A 14,216-nucleotide genomic window follows, 5' to 3' on the forward strand; every position below is an offset into this window, starting at 1 on the left:
AAACCGGAAACAACACTTTGTACCAATCAACAGCAACGTTACAAACGAAAACATCAAAACATGTGTTTGCAACTCCCCACGACGTGTTTTAGTGTTGAGTTATATTTATATTCCATGCTGACTTCGCTGTAAGGAGTGTAAATGACAACACAACATTTATCGAACGTTTTACTCAAAGATGAGCAAATCAGTAGATTTTAGTTGTGGTGTTGTGCTCCCAGCAAGTGGAACTGGTGAGCGAATGGGCATTTGTACACCAAAACAGTTCTGTGACGTTTTAGACAGGCCTCTGATCGTCTACACGATTTCAACATTTCACAGGTGATTGCAACGCTTGTAGTTGTACATGATGTTCAGTGTACTATCTTTTCATTAGGAAATAATTATTGTTTTGTTTTGAACTGCATATAAGCAACATTATACTCCAATGAACTCAAAGAGACATTTGTCTTCCGAAGCGAAGTAAAACCAAATTTCATGACCAGGGAAAGGATGCCAGTCAAATCGCGCCATTGACAAAACGCCCTAGCAAATTTAGTAAAAAGTTTGCCCAGTTTTGGTCATATTGCGTCAAGGGGGTAGTCAAAATGCCTTCCCATTGACTTAACATGGTTTAGTACATTCCATAAATGCATAGTTTTTGTCAACTTCCATATTATATTCTTCACGTAAAGCTTTGCAGCAATATTTCTGATAAATTTCTACAAGAAAACCAATGAGCAAAAGTAATATTCATGTATAGACAACACTGTAATGCCAATTATTTGGTAAAGAATTGCAAGGATAAATTAAAAGGTTTGCAATTTGAATAATATGTTTATTGGAAATGCTGTAAATGGACCTGTGAAGGTCACGGGGTAGAATAGTCCTTCAGTAACCTATGCTTGCCGCAAGAGGCGACTATAGTTGTCGTAAGAGGCGACTAACATGATTGGGTGGTCAGGCTCGCTGACTTGGTTGACACATGTCATCGGTTCCCAATTGCGCAGATTGATGCTCATGTTGCTGATCACTGGATTTTCTGGTCCAGACTCAATTATTTACAGACCGCCGCCATATCGCTGGAATATTGCCGAGTGTGGCGTAAAACTAAACTCACTCACTCACTGTAAATGCATAGTTTCTGTCAATAAATGGCATTGTGTAATAATGGCAAGTATGGTATATTACATATAAAATCAGTCTAGAGTTTTGTCAACTGGGATATTTTCAAGGGGCACTGATGCGGAGCGAATAATGTTTCTCGCCAACGGTCTAATTACGAAACAAAACTGCAAATTGGTCAACGCCCGCTCCTTCGACCGTGACGGACAAAAGGACTGGGCTCCGGTCCACATTAGCAGAATTTCTTCACCTAAACAGTCAGGAAGCCGGGTGCCCATCATATGCCATTATTTAAAAATATCCATGGTATTCCTTGTCTGATCGTAACAAAATATCCCTGCAGTGTAGTTTTATTTTTCGGATGCTTGGATGGTGACTGATCCAATTTGATTCTATTTCTGTGTTTTTTACCTCGATATTTAATCATGTTATGTGAAAATATGATGTCTACAGACACGTAGCAAGCCATTTGTTTCAGTCCGAAAGATTGCAAAGCTTTATATTTAGATAGTTTTGAGTGTTGGCCCAGCTGTGATAGCAAATATCATACGTAAATTTTGGTAACTATGGTAGCTACCCTGGTTTATTATCTATGATAATAAAAACACACAGTTGATTTATTTGAATTCGTAAACTAAAAACGATGACTGCCATTGGTAGAGAAATCTGAAAATTTTCTTACGTAAAAAAACTGATTACACCTATTCATCCAAGTACACAGCAAATGCCTGTATGTATTCCTTATGTAACGAAGTTCCGTTCGTATCCTCAAAACAGTTTTGGCCCATACGTGTTTTCAGGCTGCATGCCACACAGACACTACATATTCCTTGCTGTAACTCGCATTTGATGGTGTAAACCTACATGTGTTATTTGTCATCATTCTCTTGATGGTCAGTTAATGTATTTATAACAGGTATAATTAGTGGTAACACCTCACAGGTTACTCAACAAAGGTTCCCATTTGGCATGTCTCCTGTCTGGAGTAAATACTCAACATTATAAATTAAGGTCTGTAATGGCAATTGTATTGTATGTTATGTTATATGTGCATGTAAGTGATGTAAGAGGGTTTATCAGCTGACTTTCAAAAACAAACATCGATCAAAGGATTAACCGATAACACACTGATTAATTAATTACTTTTATCTTCTACAGAGGATTTGTCAAAAGGCAGTGTATGTAGATGTACTAATCTATACTGACTACACCCTGTGTGCGAGTGTAAAAACAACATCCTCCCTTCAACGAGTTAACCATCATTGCGTTGATTGATTCGTTGCTCATTAATGGAGCCAGGTGTGCTATCTTGGGTGACCAATGAGAGTTTTATCAGGTTTTCACCAGTGTGAAAGATGTGGAACGATGTGTTACATTTTCGCAAATTCGACTGTTGTAAGACACACGACACAGAGCAGGATTATTTACCAGCTTGGAATATCGTTCTTTTATGTGGATTGATTCTTTTATTGATGGATACATTCCTGAACAAGGTAGTAGCCGGACATTGTTGCTATAAAATTAGTCTGTTTTACATTCATTATTTGCATTTTGTTTTAATTTATTTGATGTAGCATTCAGCAGAATCTATATGACAGAAAACACACACTAGATCGCGTATGTGTGTGAAATAAGATCCCTATTGAAGTCTATACAATGTTTAAATGTTACCGTCATGTTAGAAATTTACTGTAAGTATAAGCAGACCGTGTGTTCTTTTATTAATTTTCAAAATCATACAAATATGACAACAAACTAATTAGGGTTATGTGACAAAATATAGAGACGTACACTGGCTTCGTTATTTTTCTGTCCTAATAGTTTTTTACCATTTCTACCACTGGCAGATGATTAACCTTCAAAGTGTTTCATTTGTTTTCATAATACATTTGTAATGAAGTAAAAATGATTTCACCTTAGTTGATCTGTCTATAATTAAACTCTTAATTAATGCGGACTGCACAGCAGAGGTTACGAACCAGTCACGAATTCTGGGATATCATCCGGGTGATCACGGGAGAAAAACAATAACAAAAGTTTAAACCAGTCCACGGAAATTGCTCCGCATCAGTGCCCCTTTAATCCTCATATAGAAGTTCTTCATACAGGAAATCACCATGATCACATGTCTTTATTTCAGTTTAACTTTTTTTAACTTTCATCTGCATGGTGGACCGGTACATGAATGCAGCTGCTGAACTGAAATTTGGTCTTCCCTTAACTCTGTTCACAGAGCAAATATCTCCTTCTGGGCTGTGGTTGATTGGTCCCTGATTCTTGCTCTCACTTTGCTCTCCTTCTGTTGATCCCCAACCTTTGCATTAAGTGCCAGTGCCAACCTGGAAACAAAAAGGGAAATTTTAAAAGAAATGTTGTCATGCTCAACATGATAAGCTCACATTAAATTTGTTATTTATTGAATATTTGTAAATTCAGCATAAGTTAGTTAGCTGAAAGAAATAGTATTTAAAAGATATTTACCTTCAGTGTGATTGTTCTTGCTGTCTGTTGGAAGCAGGATAAGCTTGAAGGGGAACAGGTTCTTTTGTAGACCCACTGAGTCCTCATATAATCTATTATATGGCCTTTGATGTAACCCAAAAGCTGACAAAGCTTGTTTGCTAGGGTGATTGTCTTGGTCAGCTCTTCAAACGTCTGACGGATCTCTGAGGCAGTGATGAAGGGCAAGGCCATCAGTTTCCGAATAAATAAAAAAAATGGGTTCTTTTTCTGTAACAAGAAACTCAAAATCCAAATCCTGTTGATCCTTGGTCTATTCCTTGTTACCTGATTCATGTTCTCTCTAGCTCTACTTGGAGCATCTGGCTGCACTATGGTTGTAACCACATCCTCCACAACAGTTGCAGCTGACTTGAATAACTCCTTTGTGGCATCCTCTTTATCTGACAAATTGAAATTTATCATAATGCAATAGTTGTTTATGTACTGATGAAATAATATTGCCTCTTTATAAAGGCTTATAAAGGTGAATTGGATTCTGACAGCCTCCTGATCATAACTGGAATTACCTAGCAGAAGCTCAACTAAAGCTTAAGAGGCTTACCTGGACCCTTACATGTGATGCTTGTAACTTGCCAGGGTTAGAAGTATGGTTATTTTATCCAGCCATATTAATTCAACTGTCATGCTTCATAAACATTTGTTTCGAAATTTCCAAGGATTCATGAAAAACAATGGTTCTAGGGATTGAAATTATTAGTGCTGCCATATGTATGGCACGGCTAAGATTAGAATTGGTACGATTAAATTATGTCTGCGTGCCCTTACAGCATACTTTGTTTGCGAAAGTGCATTAAAGAATGTATTCACTGTTATTACCTTTCATGATATAAAGTGAAATTGTGAAAGATGACCAATGATAATGTGTATAAGGTCAGACAGACAGCTAATCATCAGTCTTTTCAAGGTTTGAGGTCAGTGAATAAACAAAACTACATACCTAGCATTGTTATATTACTCTTATTTATTAGTTAATGTTACAATTAGAACTTTTACATTCACAACAAATAATGCAAGGAATCATTGAGACCAGTTCCAATTACTGTAGCGTACTCACAATCCTTCAGAATTATCCTTTAAATAATAACATACCACTAAAATCTAATTTGAAGCAATATCACAATTTGTTAAAAATATATGATGTTGTTAAACGATTAGTCTCATGAACTTAACACAGTGTACATTAAATGTGAAGTACAATCATGACTTCATTTTCAACTGTTGATTTCTGGAGTATGTATAAAACAGGTTACCGTGGATCAAGTTCATCATTGTGACAGTGTCAGAGAGCTGCAAGGACACAATGCTCCAGCTGGTGACAGACTACAACCTCCACAAGGTCACTGTTGTTGTTGGGTCCTCCACTAGGCACAGATCTATCTATAATGGCATCAAGGCTGTTGAAAGGGGTACGTATAATTGATTGAAACTATGCAGTAGTAACATGATAAATACTGGTTAAGGAATGACAGAAAAGTATGAAACTCTTTCAGGTCATAGCATTGTGAAATAGAGGGATGAACGAGTGAACATACTAGACACAAGTGTGCGTGAAACTGTTACAGCTGTTATCATGGTATGATTTGCGTCTTGTGAATGACCAAGTGGATTGATATAAGGAAGAGGTCAACTATTTCTCAAATTTCCCTACTTTTCATCTTTTTCTGATCATAGTCTATGTCACTTAGAGTTTTAAACACCAAACATGCTAAAATAATGGGAAGTCTACTGTGATTTTAGACTAACGTGATTGTCAAAACTTATTGATACATTTTTGTAATATCTTCTTGTTTGATGTCAAATATTGTGAAGAAAAAGAAACATAAATAGTTTCATCTTGCCACTAGACAATTTGTGATTGCCAGAACAGGACATGAGAGTAACCATGGTAACCCACAGATTCATGCTGATTTTTTCAGTATGCAGTGCAACAGATGTTGTCTTGATTCATGATGCAGTGAGAATATTTGGTGAAGAAGATCTCATCCGAGACATTGCCTTGGCTGCTCACAAACATGGGGTAAAGTTCTTAGCTGTACCAAATAAAACAAATCTAGTGTTAATATTCAAGTTTCAAATACAGTAAAAATGTTTGAAAAGTATGAGTGTGTTTGCTGTTTATTTATTGATGTTTAGGAGTCATCTTTGTACAAATTCCCAAGTTGTGTGCTTCCCCTGGAGTCATGGTCCATATTACTTGGGCACTCATTGTTCATTTAATTTTGTGCTTAAATATATAAAATAACTCTTAATTAATTGTATTTATGTGAATTCTGATGCCAAAAATGAAATCAAGGGTATTCAATTACCCCCATCTTTCACATTTTGTTTATATACACCCAAAAACAGCAAAGTTTTGGAAAAATTAAGATATTTTCAACGATAAAAGTGATCCGCAATTGCCCAGTAATTATGAACAATCTTGATCTAGACACGAACCCAGAATTTTAACACTTTGATTGGGTCTAAAATGTTTATTTATGGTCCAATTTTCAAACGGAAAGGTGATCTGAAATCAGTAGAATGCCAGCTATCAGACAATGTTATTTGTATTCAGTTATCTGTAATATGAAAAAAAACCATGTGGTATAGTTAGTGTATCATAACTTTCGTATCTTTCACTATAATTGTCTTTCAATCCATCACCATTCTGTAAGTAACAAGTCAAGTTTTAACTACACAAAATGTTTGTGATGTCAATATTGCAACAAGCTGAGTAACGCGTGTTGTAGATGATCATGTATATTCACATCAAATGTATATCATCAGCGACCAAACTGTGGCCCATTCGCCCAGTACTGTTAATTTGTTTGCAGTCTCCTGACAAAGCATCATTTAAAATGAATTATTTTCATGAATTGCATTGTCCCATGCTTGAAAGTATCTAGAATTAAGTTATTACACTGTTATTAAGAAAAACATATTCTGCCAGGCATCAGGAGTCACCCGACCCCTCATATCCACAGTGATTGCGTCGGATTCTGACGGGATGTTGGCTGAATCCTTGGACAGAAGTCAGTATGCTGCGAGTGAGATGCCACAGGGATTTAAGTATGATGTCATTAAACAGGCCTATGAGAAGGTAATAATACAGATACAATACAGATGAGAACATAGATTATGTAAGGATTACATCATTGAAACAGAACTATAACATAACAGCAGTGTATGAAATAAGCCCAAAGCCCAGCCAGACATCGGTGCAGGTAAATTAAAAATGTTACGAGCCCAAAAAGGATTTAACCAGATCAGATGTGGTGAATTTACCCAAATGAATGGAACATTTAAAATTTTTACCAGACCATCAGGCTTGCTAGCTGTAGATTTAGACCATCCATCAGAAATCTACTCCATCTCAGGCAGTCGAACAGGCCTATTTCATACACTGTGAACAGGCATTAATCATAACACTGATGAGAGTGTAGATATTCCCTCTGTATGCTGCTAATGAGATGCCTGACATCTTTCAGTATCTACATGAAACAGGAAGAAAAACAGAAGATGGGAATATAGGATGTTTATTACAATGAACATGAGAACCATATGGCTTGTATCACACAGAAATACTCTACATATATCATGCTTGTAGCATGGTCAGTTTCAAGGTGGGAGATGGGTGTGGCTTAATTTGGGGATTTATATTCCAAGTATGACTGAAGTCACAGAGTAAGAAGAATACTATTTAATATAATAATGACTGACTTAACTCTGTTGTGTCAATTGTTGTATTTTTTCATTTGCTAAGCACGTACCCTTTTAGGTATATATGTTTCTCTCCTGACTGGCAGTCAGATGAGCTTATGCCCAGTTTTCTGTCTGTCAGTAACTTTTATTATTGACAGAGTACTGACTTTGATTTTGACTATGGTACTGAGTGTCTTCTGCTGGTGAAGAAGTATGCAGGGGTGAATGCATGTATAGTGCCCGGCAAGCCCTACTTGTGGAAGGTGAGCATGTGAACATGCGGGTGTAGAGTCCATGTGCCACACATAGGCATCAGAGTGGCATTAAATGCACGGTTATAGTGGATATTGTGTATAATAATGCTCCTGATCTGCCAATTATAAAAGTATCTTCTTCAAAACCAAATATCATCAAGGACTGACAAGGTTTGGAAAGGTTTCTGCTGTTGTGATTTGTGTTTTCAAAATACTAAGAAGGATCGCCTGTTAACCAGTAAAGTAATAAATATTCTCATTAATGCTAATTATAAAATACTTAGAGCCCTACGTTTATGTTAAGTGTACATTAACTTCCTGTGTCTGCCTGCCCAGGTTACACACAAGAAGGATTTACATGCAGCAGAAGCCATGTTGAAAGGTACTGTATCATGATCAGTATAGACCTACTCAGAGGACATTATGGAGTCCACTGTCTGAAACAGATATCATTTTATTCAAGTATCAGTTTCCTGATTTCATCAAATTTTCATTGGAGTTTCTTCCATACTCCTGAAATGCATCTTCGGGATGTTCGGAGGACGTTCATTTTATGACATCAACTCAAGCCTTCTCCCAACCCAAATCAAAGATTTGGATCTTTAGATCTGGATACCACAGCAAAACCATGACTTAGGATAGAGCTTGTTTTTACAGTAGTGGTAGCAATGGGTTGATCACCGCCCCATGAAAAAATGCACTGATCTGAAGTGAAACCTTTTAACCCTGCTAACAATAGTGTGTATGTCTCCACAGAGCACTTTCTCCAGGTAGCCATACTGGCCACTGCTGGACAAGATATGTTAGTGGACACCCTAGAGAGACAGCTGCGTACAGCCTTCAGATCTGAGCAGGTGCGGAAGGGAGCGGTTGGGACAATCTTGGACAGTAGTGCATGTACAAATTACCAGGGGTTACAAAGATTCTTTACCTTCACAAAAACATAGTCTTCTTGCTGTGTGCTTGTTCCATCACTTTTAGAGGTCAGTCATTATTGTTTTTGGTTTATTTCAATTTGACAACAGTCTGTAGTCACTAGTGATGAATATTACGGGTAACATATATTTTGTTTATTATCTAGAAAGTTGTATGCTTCATTACTGACATACCAACTTCTAGAATGCTGATCTAACGATTAGGTCTGAAGAAGAAAGGAGATGGGTGTCAGTATTGGCAAACTTAGAATGGTTGTCCATTCAAGAGGTATTCCCCCTGCAGACAATTATTACGGTCTGTGGTGTACTGTAATGCTACGAAGAATAAAGTTAGTTCTTGTCAAGGCAACGGCTTGGAAATATGAAAGTGGGTTTGAGGCACCCACACTCTCATGCAGCACCCATTCCAACATGTCTACTGTAGACAACTGCATTGTCCTGATGGAGAGGGACATTACAGTGTGTCTTATTAGTCAATAATCATCATCTTTTCAAGTTACCTGTGAAGGTCTGGGTTAGAATTGATCTTCAGTAACTTGTCATAAGAGGTGACTATTGGGATCACATGGACAGGCTCAATGACTGTTGAATGATATCATATGAGGAGATTGGTGCTTATGCTGTTGATAACTGGATTGCCTCGATCTCCAGTCTTGATTATATAAACACCATCACATAGCTTGAATATTACTGATGGAGGCATAAGCTAAATTTTTGACTTACCTTACCACATGATAATGTGCATATTACCTTTGCTCATCCATTGCATCCATTGGAAATGTGAGAGTGATAAAAGATAAAGTAATGTGTTCTCGTTGATGGGATAGGAAGGCCTTCTTCCACTCGCTGGATGAGATCGACATGTCACAGGCTTCACGACAGCATTGAACAAGGATACTTCTCCATCACGTTTTCAGTCTTTGTATCAATCATGTGTTTTATCTTTGTATCGGATGAGCAAAGGTAATATGCACATTACCCCAAGGTAAGGTAAGTATTTTAATATCTAAAATGACCCGTGAAGGTCCCGGGGTAGAATAGGCCTTCAGCAACCCATGCTTGCCATAAAAGGTGACTGTGCTTGTCGTAAGAGGCGACTAACGGGATCGGGTGGTCAGACTCGCTGACTTGGTTGCCATATGTCATCGGTTCCCAATTGCGCAGATCGATGCTCATGTTGTTGATCACTGGATTGTCTGGACCAGACTCGATTATTTACAGACCACCACCATATAGCTGGAATATTGCTGAGTGCGGCGTAAAACTAAACTCACTCACTCACTAATATCTAAAATCTTAACATGTGAATAAACGTATTCACTCATTTCAGTGAGTTGGCCCAACATTCACTATCTATAGTTGTTGATGATGTGTATTGTACCTTGCAAAGGCATATGGTGGCCATTACCTGTTTAGTGGAGGAACCAAAGTTTTTCCACATCAGTGGCTTCTGTTTCTGTGGGGATCACAGTAACCTTGGGTCAGGTCACTCACCTTAAATCAAATAGTTAGGGTTGCATTTATATCTTTGTTAGAGATTAAATACATTGAATATATGTGATGTTCTATCTGTAGGTTAGTGTGACATCGGAGATACTCACAAAGTCACAAAGTGAAGTTCCCAACACGTTCATCCACATGCATACCTCACTGCCCACTGACTGGTCAGCTCTCAATCCTGCCACCCGTCCATGTGGTGATCGGCTGTTGTTTGACCACTGCCACATTCACGTGTTCCTGCTTGAACCAAACCAGTTGTCCGACCAGCATCACCGGTTGTGTGTCCACTTCAAGCAACTGGCCACCGAGCTGAAGGGTCAGCATTATATGGTGTATGCTGTTCTAGCTCAGGTATTTCAAGTTATCAGTGATTTTATGCAGTACTTTCCTTCTGTGAACTTTCACAGTTGTGGCATTGACAGGTTAGATAGACCCCTACCACCACATGATTACATGATACCATTTAGGAAGTGGTCAAATGGAACATATGTCATATTTGGGATTTGGAATTTGCGGTGGCTGAGCAGGTTAGGCAGCTGACTTTGTGTGCTGGTGATTAGGTGTCTGACTCTGAGGGTGCAGGTTCGAATCCCAGATGGGACTCAACCAAAAATGTACTAGAATTTGTACTTTACTGAGGAAGTGAAATCCCAAATATGACATATGTTCCCTACCACCATAGTCTTAAGAAGAATGGGGATTTGGATTTGTTTATATGTACAACACTTGAAACCCAGTTCTGGTGTCTCCAGCCATTATACTGCTGGAATATTGCTAAAAACCGTACTCACTCATTTACTCAGTTCGAGTCTGCTGGTTGTACATTCCAAAACATCTGTCTGTTTTTACCATCCCAGCAATAAATATAACAAAGATAGCTGAGTAATAAATAGTAATGCATACTGTGATATGTGTTTCAGACAACAGAAAGCTGTGAAACAATATCAGCAATGGTGAAGCATCTAGTCATCCAAAGAAGTACAGCCTTCTCAGGACAAGTGTTTCTTGTGTGATGAAGAGTTGTCTCCCTTCTCCATGAACCATATCTCTTCCCATAAACACATGCATTTCTGATACACTCAGTATATGTATACTTTGTATTGAAGACGCCTTCCGCCATAATTCTAGAGAATATGGATAAGAAATACCTATGCATGTACAGTTCAAGTGCTGAATTTCCAGGAACTCTCATACCAGTCCTGCATGTGTTTGCTCAGTGTTTTTATTCCCCGCAACACGTTTTGCGGGGGTATTAATATGCATCCCGTCCGTCTGTCAGTCTGTCCATCCATGCATCCGTCTGTCCATCCATGCATCCGTCTGTGCACATTTATCTTTTCCGGAGCAGAACTTTAAAACCGTTCAATATTTCTTCACCAAACTTGGCGCATAGATAGATCTGGTGGTATATTAGTGCCTTTTGGTAGTTTGGGTGTTCTTAATAAAATATTTTTCACATTTCCATAGCAACAATTGTGACTTAGACTGAAATTGGAGGTAATGTGTGGGATATTGATCACTGTGTCTTCTTGTTTACATTAGAGAACGCCTTATCATCTTATCGTCAAAGGAAAAACAAATGAAAAACAGTTTTAATGAATGTGCATCGTATCATCATGAAACACAATGCAGAAGACATAGCAGTCTGTTATGGAAGTCACAAATTGTTGACAGACACAAAGCATGACACTGGATAAGGGGCCTTTAAGGGCAGTGGGAAAGCATGACACTGGATAAGGGGCCTTTAAGGGCAGTGGGAAAGCATGACACTGGATAAGGGGCCTTTAAGGGCAGTGGGAAAGCATGACACTGGATAAGGGGCCTTTAAGGGCAGTGGGAAATGTGTTGCTTAAGGAAAAGAAAAAAACCCAAGGCAGATTATTATTAGCCGTGTGCTTTGGGCTTTTTTGTTGTTTTGTTTTTTGTTGTTTTTTTTATTTCTTTTTAATCTAGTTATTCTAGTCTAGTCCTGGTTATTACAGTTAACTGATGGAGAATAAGTACTTTTTAGTCTGGAATGTGTGTACTGTGAAATGGGCACGTAAGATCAATATATTTCTGAACATATGTGAGAGTTTTCTAAAGGTTTTACTTATCACTTGAAACAACCAATCTGAAAAGTTGATTGTCTTAAGATTGTCTTATACTGAACAAAATATGTTAGGGATCATTAGTGGTTTTCAGATATATGTTTATGAAATTTTGTAGTCAAGTGGTCAGCCCTTTTGAACTAATAATTTTCATTCCAATATTGCTTTCTTCATCTTCAGAAAACATTTCTATGTGGTCCAAGACAACCTTTATTGTACTTCATTCTTCATAGTGTTAATGTGTGTTATAAATGATATTTGTCAGTCAGTACATTATGTACACATCGTTACATTCGCAATATATAAAATGGTGGAAATCTCATATCAGATATCAAACACAGGGAAAGCTTTACCCTCCTTGAAGTTAGTTCAGGTTATTGCCTGTAAGGTATAATACTCAGGTACCCACATAGTTTCTGCAGCAGTGTTGAGGGCCTCACCCCACTCAGGCCTGGGGAGCACCTTCATGGCATGCTGAAGTCCTAGGTGTGTTCCTAAAGTGGCTACTATATGTAAAGCCCATTTCTGGTCTTCCTTGCCATGATTTTGCTGGCATATTGCTAAAATCATGTAAAACCCGTCTCACCTCACACACCTGTCCATCATACAAGTGGGAAGATACAGATTTACATGTATCAACTCACCATGGATTTGCAATGTTCTACATTCTATTCTAAGATTGAAATCATATGTTCCTGTGGGATGAAAATGTCGAAGATGTCATACAACCTCATGTATACTGGTGCGTGATTAGGGGGTTATGCAATAGTAAATTCTTCTGTTATGTTTTTAATTCATTTATTGTTTCACCCAAGATATATATTAATACTCCACTTACTCTCTTTATACTTAAATGTTTTTATACATAACATAATATAACATAATATTGAATTTTTATGTGCTGAATAAAGAAATGGACACATACCATCAGGCTTTTGTGAGTAATACATATTTACGGACGATATTTTACGGTTGCACCAGCAACCAATCTTATATGTCAGGTGACAGTCCTCTGCCTGGTGACATAGTTATGTATGGTGTAAATAGTTTATCCTTGAGACAAGTGATGGTGCCCCCTTCCAGGAACTGAAATGATCATATGTCTTAAACCCCAGTTTCCGATACTGTGCCCCTTTCAGGGCAGTGCGATCACGTCCTAATCCCCTTGTATGTGGTATCGCCAGCAGAAACCAACGTGAGACATGGCTTAACTCCCTTGACACATGCCTTAAAGCCCTTATGTTTGGTACCAAACAGAAACAAATATGAAACACCACGACAATGTTGTTGGAAACACATTCGGTTTGTCCTGAAATCAACTTGATCCAAAGAACGACTTTTCTGATCAGGGGTTAAAAATTGTTTTGCATTTTCATCCTGTTTCAGTATATTTTGGGATCACACTTTGTGTTGGATGTTTGGCGCCTGACTCAGAGTGAGAGCGTATGTGCGATTGTAATGGACTCAACCGAAAAGTACCAAAATGTGTTCTTTACCGAGAAATTATTGAAACATGTATACCCAAATCAAGATGCCATAATGGCGCGCCATAAACGGCATATACATGTTTAGGTATTTAGGCATACTATATTGCATTTCCAAATGGTTCATAACTAAATTATACAATGCACGCTTGTAAGCGAAAATTTATAACACATCTCGACAATATAGTATGGTTTATTAAATGCAGTTGAGCTATTAGTACGTCACAAACGTTTCACTGAAATAATTATACGCAGAGCATAGTTTAAGCTCACAACATACGGAAAGAAATGGAAATGACTTCCATGCAGATCTAATATAACGCCTGTTATGGAAAGCGTGTTTTGAATATAGGCAAACAAGAGGTAAGAATGGTAAAAATAGAGGTAGTATCATGCATTGATTATAATTCAGTGTGATTATGTCTTCTATCGTGTCATGTCATGTCATATTATGTCATGTCATGTCGTGTCATGTTTTTATATTATGTTATGAATTGTTATGTTGTATGACATTAAACGGTCACAGCGGGATAATACTTTGTAATTTAGTGAAATCGTTCTCCTGCAAAATGAACAGCGAAAAAGATACCAAGTTCATATCACTGTTCAAAACTATCAAATCTTTCCAAAATATGAATAGGGTAT

The 14,216-nt window shown here is 37.8% G+C and overlaps 1 protein-coding gene across 1 annotated transcript; it reads left to right on the plus strand.

The window, feature by feature from the left end:
• Nucleotides 1-46: 46 nt before the first annotated feature.
• LOC137298023 (D-ribitol-5-phosphate cytidylyltransferase-like) lies at nucleotides 47-13,012 on the plus strand. Its single transcript, XM_067830057.1, has 9 exons — nucleotides 47-321; nucleotides 4,873-5,033; nucleotides 5,544-5,644; nucleotides 6,557-6,706; nucleotides 7,467-7,571; nucleotides 7,899-7,944; nucleotides 8,319-8,416; nucleotides 10,073-10,348; nucleotides 10,918-13,012. Exons 1-9 carry the CDS (start codon nucleotides 179-181, stop codon nucleotides 11,008-11,010), a joined length of 1,173 nt encoding a protein of 390 aa, XP_067686158.1. The 5' UTR covers nucleotides 47-178; the 3' UTR covers nucleotides 11,011-13,012.
• Nucleotides 13,013-14,216: the final 1,204 nt, after the last annotated feature.

Source organism: Haliotis asinina, chromosome 10 (genome assembly GCF_037392515.1).
Source record: "Haliotis asinina isolate JCU_RB_2024 chromosome 10, JCU_Hal_asi_v2, whole genome shotgun sequence".
Classification (NCBI taxonomy): Eukaryota; Metazoa; Mollusca; class Gastropoda; order Lepetellida; family Haliotidae; genus Haliotis; species Haliotis asinina.